The sequence below is a fragment of the Schistocerca nitens genome, chromosome 9 (assembly GCF_023898315.1).
Source record: "Schistocerca nitens isolate TAMUIC-IGC-003100 chromosome 9, iqSchNite1.1, whole genome shotgun sequence".
In the NCBI taxonomy this organism is placed as follows: Eukaryota; Metazoa; Arthropoda; class Insecta; order Orthoptera; family Acrididae; genus Schistocerca; species Schistocerca nitens.
Window position 1 is genome coordinate 280,499,149 of NC_064622.1, and position 16,799 is coordinate 280,515,947.

Below are 16,799 nucleotides of genomic sequence, written 5' to 3' on the forward strand. Positions count from 1 at the left end.
GCGATTGCCCCCAAACCAAAAAGTTTCCTCTTGCTGCTTGTCTCACCGACAGCTCATAGACATGCATTATATGATTGGTGTGTTAATACGGTCGATTGAGTGTCATCCCTTTTGTGTTACATACTTTCAGGCAAATTTGCTCATTACCGCCGAATTAAGTTAGGTGTCATATTCATCTTCCCATTATGATACATAAAGCTCTTATGTAAGGTGCGAAATTGACTTTCATTTATTCTGTCACCCCACAAATTATTCAAAGCTTTCTTTCTCAACAATATCTACCAACTTTCAGTAATAGTCTATAAACATGTGAGAGAATTTCATAAGTTTCTAAAAGCTTTTCAGACTACTAGAAGGAAGCTTATTGACCTGCAGTAAGTAATGTGATGCGGAATCTTTCCTGGTTTTGCTGTTATTAATCTGACTGCGACCAACTGACGGCACAGGGTGGAACCAATCAACGACTTTGACTGACATAGATCGCTAATGATGTGTTAAATTTTGAAGGCTTTCTGTAGCAACATTTGCAAACAAAACTTTCAGGCAAATGCCACTAAATTATGAGAAACTTAGATTTTATGTATCTTTGGACTCATAAATACCGTTACGGGCCAGTTTCACAAACAGTGTGTAAACTGTATCTTGATAGTCCTCAATTAGTAGAAGGCGGGTGATGGCAGTCACTTGTTCTGGGCTGCCGGTAACATTAGGTAGTTAAAACACTGTCTGAAGTAGCCATTGTTGTCTACTTTCTTACTCTTTACTGCTTCACTGTTCTGAGTTTTTTTACCTTGTCACTACTGTACGGAATTGCTGAAGTTAATACCTTCATTAAGCATGTCAATACACAGGATCATTTCAATACTGTTTACCGATGGCGCCCATACGAATGTTTGTAGGGGGAGGGGGCAAGACCGAGGGGTATGGGGTAATGTTAATGTTTTGGAAGACAAATGGTGACTTTTTAGTGGTCATAATGAATTAAAATTATTTATATGTATAAATAACGCTATATACTTTTGTGTTGAGCCACTTGTACATAATACTGACGTTTAAAGCATATTTAATTCACAGGAAGAAAGTCCAGAAAGGACTGAAATACACTCCTGGAAATTGAAATAAGAACACCGTGAATTCATTGTCCCAGGAAGGGGAAACTTTATTGACACATTCCTGGGGTCAGATACATCACATGATCACACTGACAGAACCACAGGCACATAGACTCAGGCAACAGAGCATGCACAATGTCGGCACTAGTACAGTGTATATCCACCTTTCGCAGCAATGCAGGCTGCTATTCTCCCATGGAGACGATCATAGAGATGCTGGATGTAGTCCTGTGGAACGGCTTGCCATGCCATTTCCACCTGGCGCCTCAGTTGGACCAGCGTTCGTGCTGGACGTGCAGACCGCGTGAGACGACGCTTCATCCAGTCCCAAACATGCTCAATGGGGGACAGATCCGGAGATCTTGCTGGCCAGGGTAGTTGACTTACACCTTCTAGAGCACGTTGGGTGGCACGGGATACATACGGACGTGCATTGTCCTGTTGGAACAGCAAGTTCCCTTGCCGGTCTAGGAATGGTAGAACGATGGGTTCGATGACGGTTTGGATGTACCGTGCACTATTCAGTGTCCCCTCGACGATCACCAGTGGTGTACGGCCAGTGTAGGAGATCGCTCCCCACACCATGATGCCGGGTGTTGGCCCTGTGTGCCTCGGTCGTATGCAGTCCTGATTGTGGCGCTCACCTGCACGGCGCCAAACACGCATACGACCATCATTGGCACCAAGGCAGAAGCGACTCTCATCGCTGAAGACGACACGTCTCCATTCGTCCTTCCATTCACGCCTATCGCGACACCACTGGAGGCGGGCTGCACGATGTTGGGGCGTGAGCGGAAGACGGCCTAACGGTGTGCGGGACCGTAGCCCAGCTTCATGGAGACGGTTGCGAATGGTCCTCACCGATACCCCAGGAGCAACAGTGTCCCTAATTTGCTGGGAAGTGGCGGTGCGGTCCCCTACGGCACTGCGTAGGATCATACGGTCTTGGCGTGCATCCGTTCGTCGCAGCGGTCCGGTCCCAGGTCGATGGGCACGTGCACCTTCCGCCGATCACTGGCGACAACATCGATGTATTGTGGAGACCTCACGCCCCACGTGTTGAGCAATTCGGCAGTACGTCCACCCGGCCTCCCGCATGCCCATTATACGCCCTCGCTCAAAGTCCGTCAACTGCACATACGGTTCACGTCCACGCTGTCGCGGCATGCTACCAGTGTTAAAGACTGCGATGGAGCTCCGTATGCCACGGCAAACTGGCTGACACTGACGGCGGCGGTGCACAAATGCTGCGCAGCTAGCGCCATTCGACGGCGAACACCGCGTTTCCTGGTGTGTCCGCTGTGCCGCGCGTGTGATCATTGCTTGTACAGCCCTCTCGCAGTGTCCGGAGCAAGTATGGTGGGTCTGGCACACCGGTGTCAATGTGTTCTTTTTTCCATTTCCAGGAGTGTATATTATGATATAGGAAGAGCTGTTAAAGGGGCCTTACATGATGATGAGGATCTTAAGTTTTTAAAGACTACTTGGAAGCCTCCTGCAAACTTTTCTTTTCCTACTCAATTACAAGGGAAGCAAAACCAAAGATTTAAGCATGAATGGATGAGCCAGTACAACTGGATTTCATACAGTAAAATGTTACATGATGGATTTTGTACTGGATGTGTTCTGTTTTCTCCTCCGGGTGCTGGAATAGGCTCGCAGGTACTTATTACAGCTTTCCATTATTCTAAATAATTGAAACCTTTAACTGGCTGGTCGGCCGGAGTGGCCGAGCGGTTCTAGGCGCTACAGTCTGGGACTGCGCGACCCCTACAGTCGCAGGTTCGAATCCTGCCTCGGGCATGGATGTGTGTGATGTCCTTAGGTTAGTTAGGTTTAAGTAGTTCTAAGTTCTAGGGAACTGATGACCTCAGAAGTTAAGTCCCATAGTGTTCAGAGCCATTTGAACCATTTTTTTAACTGGCTTGGTAAAAAACATAAATAACATTTCGAGTGCTTACAAGGTTTTGTGTTTGCACTATTTTTTCTTTACTTAATTCTTTACCAAAGACATTAATTTATTTTTATAGGCGTTGAAAACACTGGTAAAAGAACCATTTATCAAATACAAAAGGGCTACAGAAGAAATTCGTCATCATGAAAACACAAAATATCACAAATTTTCCATGGAGAAGGCTACAGAGTTCACTAAGTCTATGGAATCGAGCAAAAAAAGTATTTGCTGTTGTCCTCGATACCAAAAAATCTTCAGTTATTGAAGAAAACCAGAAACGCTTGAGGTCTATTATAAGGACTATAGTCCTATGTGCTAGAAATAACCTACCTTTACGAGGACATCGTGATCATGGTTTAATACCTCAGCTAAAAGAAGAAAAAACTGGTGATCTTCTAGAGGGAAAACATGGAGTGTTTCAGAGTCTTTTGGCTTTTCGTGTGGATGTTGAAGATGAATATTTAAAGCATTTCAGTAGACGTGGCCGAAACAGTTCTATGATAAGTAACAGTCCAAAACGAAGTCATACATTGCATTGGTGACGCTATTCGCTCCTCAATATCGAAGGATGTGAAAAAGGCTAATTTTTTTAGCATTATATGTGATGAAACAAATGATGTCACCACTAAGGAACAGATGATATTTGTATTAGGTACATTGATATAGAGACCTTTGTTACCAAAGAAGACTTTCTGCGTTTTACTGAGCTTAAATCAACTACTGGCGCTTCGATTGCAGAAGCCATCGATGAAGAACTCAAGACACTAGGGCTGAGCTATCAATATCTTTGTGGACAGGGCTATGACGGCGGTTCAAACATGACTGGGAGATTTAAAGGAGTTCAGTCTCTTATTTTAAGTAAACAACCGTTGGCTATTTATACCTATTGTTTCAGCCACTTTTTGAACTTGTGCATTTCTAAGCCTTGTGATACTCCAATAGTTAGAAATATGATGGGAATTATAGGATCACTTTCAGCATTCTTGTCTGCCTCTGCAAACAGGAAAAGTGCCCTAGAGGAAGTAATATCACGACCACCGTTCACAGAGTCAAAGAAAACAAATTTGAAAGCAATGTGTCCAACATGATGGAAGGAAAGACACGCTACCCCTATTACTTTCAAGGAGCTATTTGTCCCAGTCGTGACCTTGCTTGACGAACTTTCAAGTAGTCGTGAAACCAACGCAGAAACGGCTAGTAAGGCTTGTATCTTTAGTTCTGCTGCCCAAAGAGGAGACTTCGTAGTAGCTTTAGCAACTGCGACATATTGCTTCTCTTTGAGTAAGCGAACAGCTCCAAAGTCCTAAAATGGATTTAACAACTGCCTTAAATCATGTCAACGACGTGCTTGAGGTATTCAACAATATAAAGACGGATTCGGAAATAGAATTCGTAAGTGTTTTTGAAGACGCTGTTAAACTGGCAGAAGATATTGGAAGTGTAAAAGGAATGCCAAGAACTATTTCAACACAAACCAAAAGAGACAACGTTCCTACTACAAACGCCGAGGAATACTTCAGGCGAACAGTATTTTTACTTGTTGTGGATCGTTTTATTGCCAAGCTAGAAGCAAGATTTCCCCAAGATTTTAGCACCATATTAACCACTTGAAGGTCTTATTAACGCACACTGTTTAAAATACAGTGAGGATGAAGTGATCCAGGCATCTGATAAATATGAACAGTTTTTGGAGCGTTCTTAGCTTTTAGTGGAAGGAGTACTGAAACTATGGAAGAAAAGTTACTGAAACAGTAACTGAAGCATTAAAAAACTGTGATAAGCATTTTTTCCCGAATGTATATGTTTTACTTCAAATATTTGGGACTATTCCTGTCACCACAAGCACTTCTGAATGAAGCTTCTCTACTTTGAGAAGAATAAAGACTTATTTGCGTAACACAATGGGGCAGGTGAGACTAAATGGATTGGCTCTTGCACATAAAGGAAGAGATATGGACATTGAAAATATCATTGACATATTCAGTAAAAAGAAACAGAGGCAAATGAGCATGACAAATTGGGCAGAAGACGGAAATATACAGTGAACTTTGTCACAGATTTTTTTTTATATTCATGTCAAGTTCAAGTTTTTACATTCATGTCACCTTCTGTATCCAGAAAATTAATGAAAACTTATTTGTTGTAAGATGACCTTTTTCATGGTTTATGTAATTTATAAAATCTCCCATGTGAAAATAAGTTTCTTTTACCCGGAACTCCAAAATAGTTACAAAAAACTACTTTAAGCAATACCAAATTTTACCAATTTGTCGGCGGAGGATCCCAACAAGACCCCATTATTCATCTCCCCGGTGTGAAATCTGTCACTGGGACCACAACTAACGCCGAGAGGTACTGTGAGACTCTGAAAAAAACCCTAAAAGGGCAATTCGGAACCGGAGAAGAGGAATGTTGAGCAAGGGCGTACACATTCTCCATGACAACACTCGCCCACACATCGCTCGGCAAACCGTTGCTCTCCTGCAATAGTTTCAGTGGAACATAATCACCCATCCACTCTATAGTCCTGATTTGGCGCCCAGTGACTATCACCTGATCCCTAGGTTAAAAGGACATTTGGCTGGAAAGCGATTCAGCTCCGATGAAGAGGTGAAAGAAGAGCTTCATAACTTTCTGAACAGCATAGCGGCGAGCTGGTATGACATGGGCATGCAAAAACTGCTACAGCGTCTACAAAAATGCATCGACAGAAATGGTGATTATGTCGAAAAATAGCTAAATGTTTAAGCTGTAAACTAATGAAAACCATTGTAGAAATAAACAAGTCTATGTACTTATAAAAAAAATAGACCTTACTTTTGGGATTATCCTCGTATAAATGACATAATAATTAGAATGATTACATCGTGCTAAACTATATTCATACAACACATAGCATCAAGAGACTGTGATGCCAAACCAACAAATGAGGAAGAAATTAAATCTCTTCTCGGTCTGTCGATATTGGCTGGGCATTACAAGGCAGGACACCAAAATATGGAAGGACACAAATTTCGGAATTGCAATATTTCATGCGACAATGAGTTTAAGGCACTTTCGTTTCTTGTTGCATTGTTTGAGATTCAATGATATTCGAGACAGACCACAGCGTAGAGAACTTGATCGCCTAGCTGCGTTCAGAGAAGTGTTTGAATTATTTAAGTCAAGCTGTGTCAGTAAATAATTACTGACTACGTCCGAATATACGACAGTCGATGAACAACTGGTTGCATTTAGCGGCAAATGCAGTTTCCGACAGTATATACCAAGCACACCTGTGAAATATGGTTTGAAAATTGTCACCTTAAGTGACGCAAGAACATGGTATACTTTGAGGATGGAAAGCTATGTTGGGGAACAGGCGGAGGATCCCTTTGCACTGTCAGACTCGCCTAAGGAGATAGTAAATAGACTTGTACAGCCTATCGATGGTACAGGACGCAATGTGTCACTAAACAACTGGTTTCGTTCCATACCACTGGCTGAAGAGCTCCTGAAAAATAAACTTACAGTAGGAGGAAATCTTAGAAAGAATAAGAGGGAGCTCCTTCCAGACTTTGATTGCACGAGAGGTCGTGAACTTAGAAGCAGCCTTTTTGGATTCAGAAAGGACATCACCATATTTTGATATGCGCCGAAGAAGGGCAAAAACGTTATTCCCCTTTCATCTTTGAATCATGACGGTGCCATTGACGCTAATACTGCAGAGGAAAAGAAACCAGAAATTATAACAATGTACAATAATACCAAAAAAGGTGTGGACACAATAGATGAAATGTGCGCTACTTATTCAACCTCAGTAAAAACTAGACGCTGGCCACTTGCCTATTTTTCCGAATGATTGACAGTGCTTGCATTAATGCCTTCATCATATATGCAAATAATGACAATAAGACGATTTCCTGAAGAATGTTTTTACATAATGTCATAAGGTTGTTAGTAAATCCCATAGTGTGCAAGAGAGCAGCCATTCACTCTATGCCTAATCAAGTTAGACAGAAAGCCGCTAAAATGGCGGGAATTGAAGACAGCAACAATGCACTACCTTCTGAACAAAGACTACTTAAGTCCAGGCGCTGCACAGTTTGTCCTCAGAGTAAAGATATAAAAGTTAAATCGCACTGTGCTCGACACTTGAAAGTTATTTGTGTAAATGACATGAGAAATGTGTGTGAGAAGTGTTACGATAACTCACCCCCGGCAGCCAGTGATAGTGACTGATTTCATAAAATGTTTGTATCAGTTGACTGAACAAATGTTTAATAATATGTATAATGTATTACAGTATGAAGAATAACAGAAATAAATAATTAAACCAAATATTGTAAGAAAGTGGGAATAATTGCATTTGTTTCAAATAACTGAATTTAAAGATTAGATTAGATTCAGTTTTCGTTACATAGACCCAAAAAATGAGATGATTCTCGTGGGTGTGGAACATGTCAGAAACTATAACATAAAAACATAAAACATTTGAATATATGTGTAATACTTACTACCCTGATCATTTGTCAGGAGATAGTTGAAATGGGTTAATACAGTGCAGTAAACTGGAACAGCTAATATTTATAGAATTAACACACTGTCAGAATGAAACAGTTATGCACTTTTAATAAGTTTATCATAAACAAAATACCTAATCTTGACTGATATGACCAAGTGTTGTCAAAATTGAAATCTAACAGATATTTTTATTTAAGCTGGTGTAAGAGTCTCTGTTAATATATTCATTTATGGAGTAGAAGGAGTTGCCTATCAAAAAGTCTTTCAAACTCTGTTTAAACCATACTTTATCTGCAACCACTTTTGCTTACAGTTGCTGGCAATTTATTGAAAATGTGTGTTCCTGAATATTGGACCCCTTTCTGGACCAAGGTAAGTGATTTTAGGTCTTTATGTAGAATGTTCTTATTCCTAGTATTGATACTATGTATTGAGCTCTTGGTAGAAATAGCGATGTATTACTTAGACAAAGTTCTTTGAACAGGTTTCTACAACATGTTCTTGAATTTACACCACAAATGATTCTTATCATACACATTTGCACCCTAAAATCTTTTGCTCAGTTTGATGAATTGCCTCAGAATGTGATCCCATATGACATAATAGAATGAAAGTAAGCGAAGTATGCAAGTTATTTTGTTTTTGTATCTCCTACATCTGGCATCATTCTCATGGCAAATACAGACTTGTTTAGGCGCTTAAGCAGTTCTGTGGTATGCCCTTCCCAACTGAATTTATCAAGTTGTAATCCCAGAAATTTAACACTGTCAACCTCTTCTATCTGCATGTCTTCATATGTTATACATGCTGGAAGGAAATCTCTTACAGGTTCTGAACTGCGTACGGTGGGTCTCCTCAAAGTTTAATGACAGTAAATTAGCTTTAAACCACTTATTAATGTCAGCGAAAATTTGATTAGCAGCTATTTCTAAACATGTTCTTGACTTGCTACTTATTGCAATGTACATCACCTGTAAACAAAACAAACTTAGCATCTGGCAATGTAACAGATGAGAGATCATTAATGTGCACTAGAAACGAAATGGACCCAAGGTGGAACCTTGAGGAACACCACATGTAATTAATTCCCAGTCAGATGAAGACTGACTGCTTACTCCACAGGTATTTCGCAATGACACCCTTTGTTTCCTGTTAGATAGATAAGACTCAAACCATTTTGCAGCATTGCCGGTGACATCATAATATTCTAATTTACTGAAGAGAATGATGTTGTTCACAGAGTCAAAGGATTTTGACAGGTTACAGAAAATGCCAGTAGCCTCTAATTTATTATGTAATGAATTAAGTATTCACTAATTTATTATCTAATGAATTAAGTAATATTAAATAAAAGGATAATGTACTCGGAGATAATAATTCTAAATAGCCATTTGTGAAGTAAACATATTCATACCAGTGATAGGCTGCACAAGAATGTCATTATCCCGAGCGACTATTAACGCTACGAAAAGCCTCACGACTTCATAATGGTTAAGAGTCTTCATAGTTCAAAAACTTGCTCAACAAAGATAATATTTTAGACACGGGTTTATAGAGTTAGACGTTCTGTCTACTGCTTCATAGTATATTTATTTCCTGATGAAGTTTTTTGTTAGTAATCCACTGAATTCAAAAGCATAATGATGTACATAGTTACAATACCAGTGGAGAAAAATGACATTCATCACTCCACATTAGAATTGTTTTTAGCACAAAATGGGGTGCACAATACAACTAAAATTTTTCATCACTTATCCAGGGATGTAAACTGTCTGACAGAAAGCAAACTGAAAAAGTTTCCCTTGACAACTCCTACTGTTGTGTAGAAGAATTTCTGTTATAGTTATAAGTTAAGTGTGGTGAGTGGGAATCACTGACACACATCTGTCTTTAAAAAAAAAATACTGACAATTTAACTCGGGAAGTGAACTCGTTCCACATCATTACGATTTATCGTGCAAAACGATCCATGGATCAACTAATTACTAACCAAGCGTTGTTGCGATTTTTCTTAATGTTGCAAAAAGTCGACTTAACACTGCCAAACTGTCACAAAACACTGATTTGAATTGTATCAAACAGCCACATTTTATCCTTCTACGTCATGCTCCCTTCAATATGCAGAACTCAGCAGCTCGACTTTGTTGCGTGACTGTGATTGCTTGTTTGTGACCAACAATGATACAATTATCTGTCACGGGTGAACGGATTTGGTGCAGTTTTGAGGGGGGGGGGATGCATACAACATTCTACATACATCAGCATGGCGTTAATTTTGTCTGGTACGTTAACGCGGCGTGTTTCAGTCTCATATATATTAACGCGGCGTGTTATATATAGTTCGAATCATTGCGAATTCCTATTAGTGATGTTTTCAAAATCAACTTTGGTACAATTAAAGTACGTCTTTGGCTCTTCTCTTGGCGCTCTATAGTCTATGGTTCTAGCGTGTGTGTCATTTGAAAGTTGTTTACAGTTGCCGAGAGCAAGAGAAGCGGTAACTTACTGCCCGTGACGCGATATTATTTTGATAGCATCAAAATGTGTACTTAGATAATTATCATGTCATGATGTTTCGCAGTTCCATTGGTATCACTACTGCCGGGATATATAAAAGCGTTTCGTGCTAGACGTATTAGGGAAAAAATATATTACGATAAAAACTTCATAAGCAGCATGGAAATCGAGAAAGAAGTGTGGAAATCAGTGTTGCAAATTCTCATGTTTCAGCCTGTAATGGAACTGAAAAATGTCACCGAATTGTTGTCGGAACTGAATGGTAAAAATGTTATTGCCTTCTGTCGTTGCCATATTGCCTTTGTGTCCATATTTCTTAGTTCATTCTCTTGCAGTCGTCTTTTACCTGTTTCATTAATTTACCTGTAGCATGAATGTCATTTTGATTGAGATTCCTTCGTTCTTTTTTAGACAGAAGAACAGTGGCGGTTGATTTGGACAGTGTTATTCACCAGATAAATCGGCATGTGAATCGACACGGACAGCAGTTAACTAAACAGATCTGTGAAATTACAGAAAATGAATATCTCATCTTATTCAGTACGAGCAACAACGCAGCTATTCAGTATGTTGATATTATTTACCTTTTGAGCGTAATCATTTAGCAAGTTCGGTTTGAAAAAATGATCGTTAATTCCAGAACTTGCCTTCTATTTTAATTGGGCTTTTGCATACTTTGCATGGCTATAATATTTCCCACTCGTTCATCAGTTGTTTACAAACACCATCGTAGTTCTTTATCTAAAACTACTACTACCATTTGGGTAGGGCCTATAATTAAGTCTAAGATAAGCTTGTGTTTTATGACAGTTTCACAATGTTAGTTCACATTCTCATTTCTATAGTCTTTGAGTGCTCCTAAAACACACACACATTCACACACACACACACACAACCAGTGATAAATGTATATTGTAGGCCATAAATGGACAACTTCTTATCCTTCAGGAGATTACACACTGCTTATCCCAAATTCGGCATGTTAGTCTGCAAGGAAAAGTACACATGGTGTAAAAACTACTATGCCTTTACTTTGTAGAAGGCTTCAGATACTCAGTATATCAAAATCATAAAACTGTTCTCTGATAGTGGGCTGTGGTTTGAGTTTAGTTGCCATGTTGTGAATTTGATCTCCAGCCATGCAGTAGCCTACCATCACTGTTATTCACTAAATGACTATATGAACTTTGTAGTACATTAGCTTACTGGTACATGTAATTTATGTTATTTCGTTGTAAACACTGTGGCTTGATTTCAAGGTTGAGCATGTATTTCCACATGATCATTTTTAGTGTTTCCTTAGGCCTTTGGGCATTGTGGGTCTCTTGCTGACACTCTTTGTCTGACCAGTCAACCACGTGTCTATACCACCTCCTGTTTAATTGGTCTGAGCCTCACCTGGTCAGATTTAACTCTTGAACACGAGGGATATGCACATCTACCACTTTCTTCCATACCACTGTAAAGATAATTAAACCTATGTATGTGGTGTCTGTTCTTTTGGATACTATTAGTTAATGTGTAAAGGACTAACAGACATGGTTTGTGGGTAGGCATCAATTTAAATCAAAGAGGAAAATTGAAAATTTGTGCTGGACTGGGAATCAAACCTGCGGCTCCTGCTTACAAAGCAGATGCTGTGACCACTGAGCCATCTGGACACAGCTGTTATTGCAACTCCTAGACTACCCTACCACACCTCCTATCAGACCCGAATTCTCAATTTATTCACACGCTGCTAGGATAGTGCCCGGCCCATTATTGTCATTACTTGCGGCATTTCACCGATTCCCATAAGAGTTCGATCTGGTGTGTATCCATACTGAAGAGATCATTGGCCATCTTTGCCCTAATTCGATATTTGTGGTGTTCGTTCTTTTGGGCAGGTCAGAAAGAACAGACACCATTTTGATCCAGGTTCAAACTCTTATGGGAATCAGCAAAATACCGCAGATACCATAATCAGAATAATGGGTAGAGGCACTACATTAGTAACGTGTGATTAAGTTGAAAATTTGGGTCTGATGGGAGGCAGTCTGTGCACTTGCGATAAGCACTGTGTATGCCTAGTAAGCAGGAGACCCAGGTTCAGTTCCCTGTCCAGTATAAATTTTCAATTTCCCTATTGATTTAAATCAATGCTCGCTCACAGACAATGTGTGTAGTTACTTTGTGTAATTATTAAATCTATCTGCTTTGCTGTTGTTAGTATATTCAGTTCAAAGGCTAGTTTGATGCATATATCCACACCAGCCTATCCTGCACAAAGTGACTCATCTCGTGTAAATAACTGCAAACTAGGTCTACATCCATTTGAACCTGCTTATATATTTTAGCAACCCCCCCCCCCCAGAAAAAAAACCTCCCTCCCCTTCTTTCCACTCCCAAACTGACGATTCCTTGATACCTCAGGATGTGTCCAAACAATTGTTCCCTTCCTTTAGTTAGGTTGTACCATAATTTTCCCTCCACTCACAATTCAGTTCAGTCCCTTCTCCTTCACTATTCAGTCTACCTATTTAATATTCAGCCTTCTTCTGGAGCACCACATTTCAAAAGCTTCTATTCTCTTGTTGTCTGAACTGCGTATATCATTCACATTTCACTTCCATACTAGGCCGTAATTCAGATAATCCTTCAGAAAAGACCCCCTGAGATTTAAGTTCATGTTTGACATTAAGAAATTCCTCTTTTTTCAGAAATACTTTTCTTTCTACTGCTTGTCTGCATTTTGTGTAATCTCTATTTTTGTTGACATAAGCCACTTTATTGCCCAAAAGGCAAAATTCATCTACTACTTTGAGTGTCACTTTTCCTAGTCTAATTCTCTCAGCATCATCTAACTTAAACTACCTTCCATTACCCATGTTTTACTATTGTGTATGTTAATCTTCTCTTGTATCCATTTTTTATTAAACTGCTCTTCCTTGTCCTTTGCCGTCTCTGATAGAATTTTGATGCCTTCATAAAACCCCAAGTTTTTAATTGTTCTCCTGAACTTTCAGTTCCCTTTACAGATTTCTCCTTGGTTTCCTGCACAGTTTGCTCTGTGTACAGATTGTGTAACATCAAGGAATAACCCTGTTGGACTCTTCTCAGTTACTGCTTCTTTTGTATCCTTCAACCCTTGCAACTGCTCTCTGGTTTCTATATAATTTGTAAATAACCTTTTGTTATCCGTATTTTACCCCTGCTAGCTTCAGCATTTCAAATAGTGTAGTCAGTGTGGTTAGAAACTCTCCAAATCTATAAAATTATTTAATTACCTTCCTTAAACCTATCTTCTGATGGAAGTTGTAGGGCTCATATTGCCTTTTATGTTCGTACTTTTCTTAGATGCCCAGAATGGTTCCCGAGGTTGGTTTCTGCATTTTCCCATTCTTCCTTAAATTATTTGTGTCAGTGCAGTAAATTTTCAACTATTCGGGCAGTGTGACGGAAGGTCAAATTGGATAGGCTGGAGTTCTATAGTTTCTCTTTTCTGACGCTAGTTGTACTATTCAAAACACCTTTTTTATACCAAAACCTAATTGCGTTAACATTTTCTCACTTTGTACGTAATACATGCTAGTTACATATGTTTGTTATGTATGTACTGTGCCCTTCAAAAAATGTTGAAGAAAAAATAAAATGATTTGCATGGTAAAGTATGAATGTATTATTACTTATGTGTGAAACACCAGGCCTAGCAACACAGATGAAACATAAAGGTTTGAGGTTCTAAGAAAGCCTTTGGTAGGTGACTGTTCCCCTCCTTTAGCCCTTTCCCATATTGTAGTATCCTTCCACTTAAGCAAACAGATGATATCCACTGGTATCGCTTCCTCCTGCTCACTTATGTACTTGCAGCATTGCCTCAGTCATCTTTAACCTTCCCAAATATGGGATGATATTTCTCTTCCTCCTGCATCACCATTTCCATAATATCATCATCAGTTGCCTGTCATTCTGTGACGTCCTCTGTGTCGACATCCTCACAGTGTGGTACATTTTTGGTTTCACATGTGGGGTCAAAGTTAAAGGTCCACATCATGGTATAAAAGAATATACCAAGACCTCACAAATAATATGTTCAGAATCTCTTCCCACACATTGGTCAACCATCTTATGACACCTAGCAGGTCAATCCTCCTCAGAATGGTTACACAGTTCATTATTAGCAATCGCTGATATCAATTAAATAAGAAGACGGTGGCGAAACTTCTTTAGCAGCTGAGGGCAGCTGACATCTTGTACAACTTTTTGTGCTCTTTTAAGCGACATACTGAAAAAAGATTTCTTTAGCTATTTTCATGTGGACAATCTGAATCAAAGTGGGCTGTAAAAATAGATGCTTAACAAAATTTAGTGTCTAGCTTTTTATATCTCCAGAAATAATTGCAGGATAAACCTGACATCTTGCACCCAATAACTTACCGCTACAAGGTCTTAGAACATAAAATTCCATTCTCTTACTGTTTTCCAGTAGCTTACAAATTGAGAGGAAAGTTGACAATTTTTGTAAAAATGCCAAAAGTGGGTATTTTTAATCCACTTTTATGAAGAGAGTTTTCAGCAAACTCCTTTAAACTGCTTTCATTAAAAAGACAGTGTTCTACACCACCTCAAAAACTAGATTTGGTTTTGCAATGCAAGCAGCTTTAAAGTCAACATGGTGGAGGTGCATTGAAAATACATCATATTCTGATGGTACTCAAATCTGACATCTTTTATTCTGTTTGACAATTGTTTAGTGCTCTCTGGGAAAGGTAATATTGAAAGCCCTGAGAACTAGGAAATGAGGTTGTCAGGAAAATTTCAAATAAGTAATCTTTTTTGTTTCCTTTTAAACACCTCTATAGTGTTCACGTCTACGAAATTATTTTTATAAAAAATGAAATGGAATAAAGAAGCCAATAAAACAATAGTTTTCTTCTTTTGGGGCTCTAGTAATTTGAGGTAATCACATTCAAAAAGTGTGATCCTTTAGGTTCTGCCATATCAAAAGTACTTCCCAGTTAGCCCATGTGTTTTGAACCTTACATTGCATGATAGGTGTTCATAATCAATACTATACATTATTTAAGTCTCTCTAAAATGTGTAGGATCTACCTTGTGATTTTGTAATGTGAAATTAGTGTATTAAATAGCTATGAATTTAAAAGTAAGATTGTATTTCTGGACTTTTATAAAGCATGCTACCAGTAACTATTTAACTGACTAATTTCACGTGGAAAATACCACAAGGTACATTGTATAGAAAATGTCGTGTCAGTAATTATTTAACTATCAGTTATACTTCTGTATGTTTAATTGTTGTGGAATTTGTTCAAACTATCTGCATTTTACTATTGGGTTCCCAGCATAGTGGGTGCTTTCCTTCAGCTGAGTGTAGCTGTTATTTACTTCATAAGGCCAGGTAAAGTTTGTAGCCCAATATAAACTAGTTTTGATTATTATTTGCAAAGCTTTCTACAAATATTTTTGCTGAATGTTTTCTTCTGGTGTTATACAATGTACGTATCTTCATTCAGTTGCAGTTGAATGCAAAAAGTTGTACAAGATAGCCTAGTTTTGTTTCTTTCAAGAAAGTGTTACTGGAGATAACATGCCTCAAAGTTGCCGAAAAATCGGGGGAGTGCTGTTGATAGCTGCGCTATGGGGTCAAACAAACAGCTGTATCTCTTATCAGTATTATATTGGTGTGATAGAAGGTTGTATACATGGAAGAACCCTGGAGATACTAAAAGGTATCAGATTGATTATATAATGGTAAGACAGAGATTTAGGAACCAGGTTTTAAATTGTAAGACATTTCCAGGGGCAGATGTGGACTCTGACCACAATCTATTGGTTATGACCTGTAGATTAAAACTGAAGAAACTGCAAAAAGGTGGGAATTTAAGGAGATGGGACCTGGATAAACTGAAAGAACCAGAGGTTGTACAGAGTTTCAGGGAGAGCATAAGGGAACAATTGACAGGAATGGGGGAAAGAAATACAGTAGAAGAAGAATGGGTAGCTTTGAGGGATGAAGTAGTGAAGGCAGCAGAGGATCAAGTAGGTAAAAAGACGAGGGCTAGTAGAAATCCTTGGGTAACAGAAGAAATATTGAATTTAATTGATGAAAGGAGAAAATATAAAAATGCAGTAAATGAAGCAGGCAAAAAGGAATACAAACGTCTCAAAAATGAGATCGCAAGGAAGTGCAAAATGGCTAAGCAGGGATGGCTAGAGGACAAATGTAAGGATGTAGAGGCTTATCTTACTAGGGGTAAGATAGATACTGCCTACAGGAAAATTAAAGAGACCTTTGGAGATAAGAGAACCACTTGTATGAACATCAAGAGCTCAGATGGAAACCCAGTTCTAAGCAAAGAAGAGAAAGCAGAAAGGTGGAAGGAGTATATAGAGGGTCTATACAAGGGCGATGTACTTGAGGACAATATTATGGAAATGGAAGAGGATGTAGATGAAGATGAAATGGGAGATACGATACTGCGTGAAGAGTTTGACAGAGCACTGAAAGACCTGAGTCGAAACAAGGCCCCCGGAGTAGACAACATTCCATCGGAACTACTGACGGCCTTGGGAGAGCCAGTCCTGACAAAACTCTACCATCTGGTGAGCAAGATGTATGAAACAGGCGAAATACCCTCAGACTTCAAGAAGAATATAATAATTCCAATCCCAAAGAAAGCAGGTGTTGACAGATGTGAGAATTACCGAACAAT

General features: G+C 39.1%; 1 protein-coding gene across 5 annotated transcripts in view; it reads left to right on the forward strand.

Moving 5' to 3' along the window:
- Positions 1-10,010: 10,010 nt before the first annotated feature.
- The window catches only part of LOC126203568 (non-structural maintenance of chromosomes element 1 homolog), a 45,421-nt gene continuing 38,632 nt past the window's right edge, over positions 10,011-16,799 (forward strand). For all 5 annotated transcript variants that reach the window (XR_007540303.1, XR_007540302.1, XR_007540301.1 and 2 more), the window contains exons 1-2: positions 10,011-10,348; positions 10,498-10,651. Coding sequence is in view for 2 of the 5 variants with exons in the window: in XM_049937894.1 (XP_049793851.1) it covers positions 10,246-10,348; positions 10,498-10,651 (257 nt within the window). In the remaining 3 variants the exon portion in view is untranslated. The remainder of the gene's footprint in view (positions 10,349-10,497; positions 10,652-16,799) is intronic.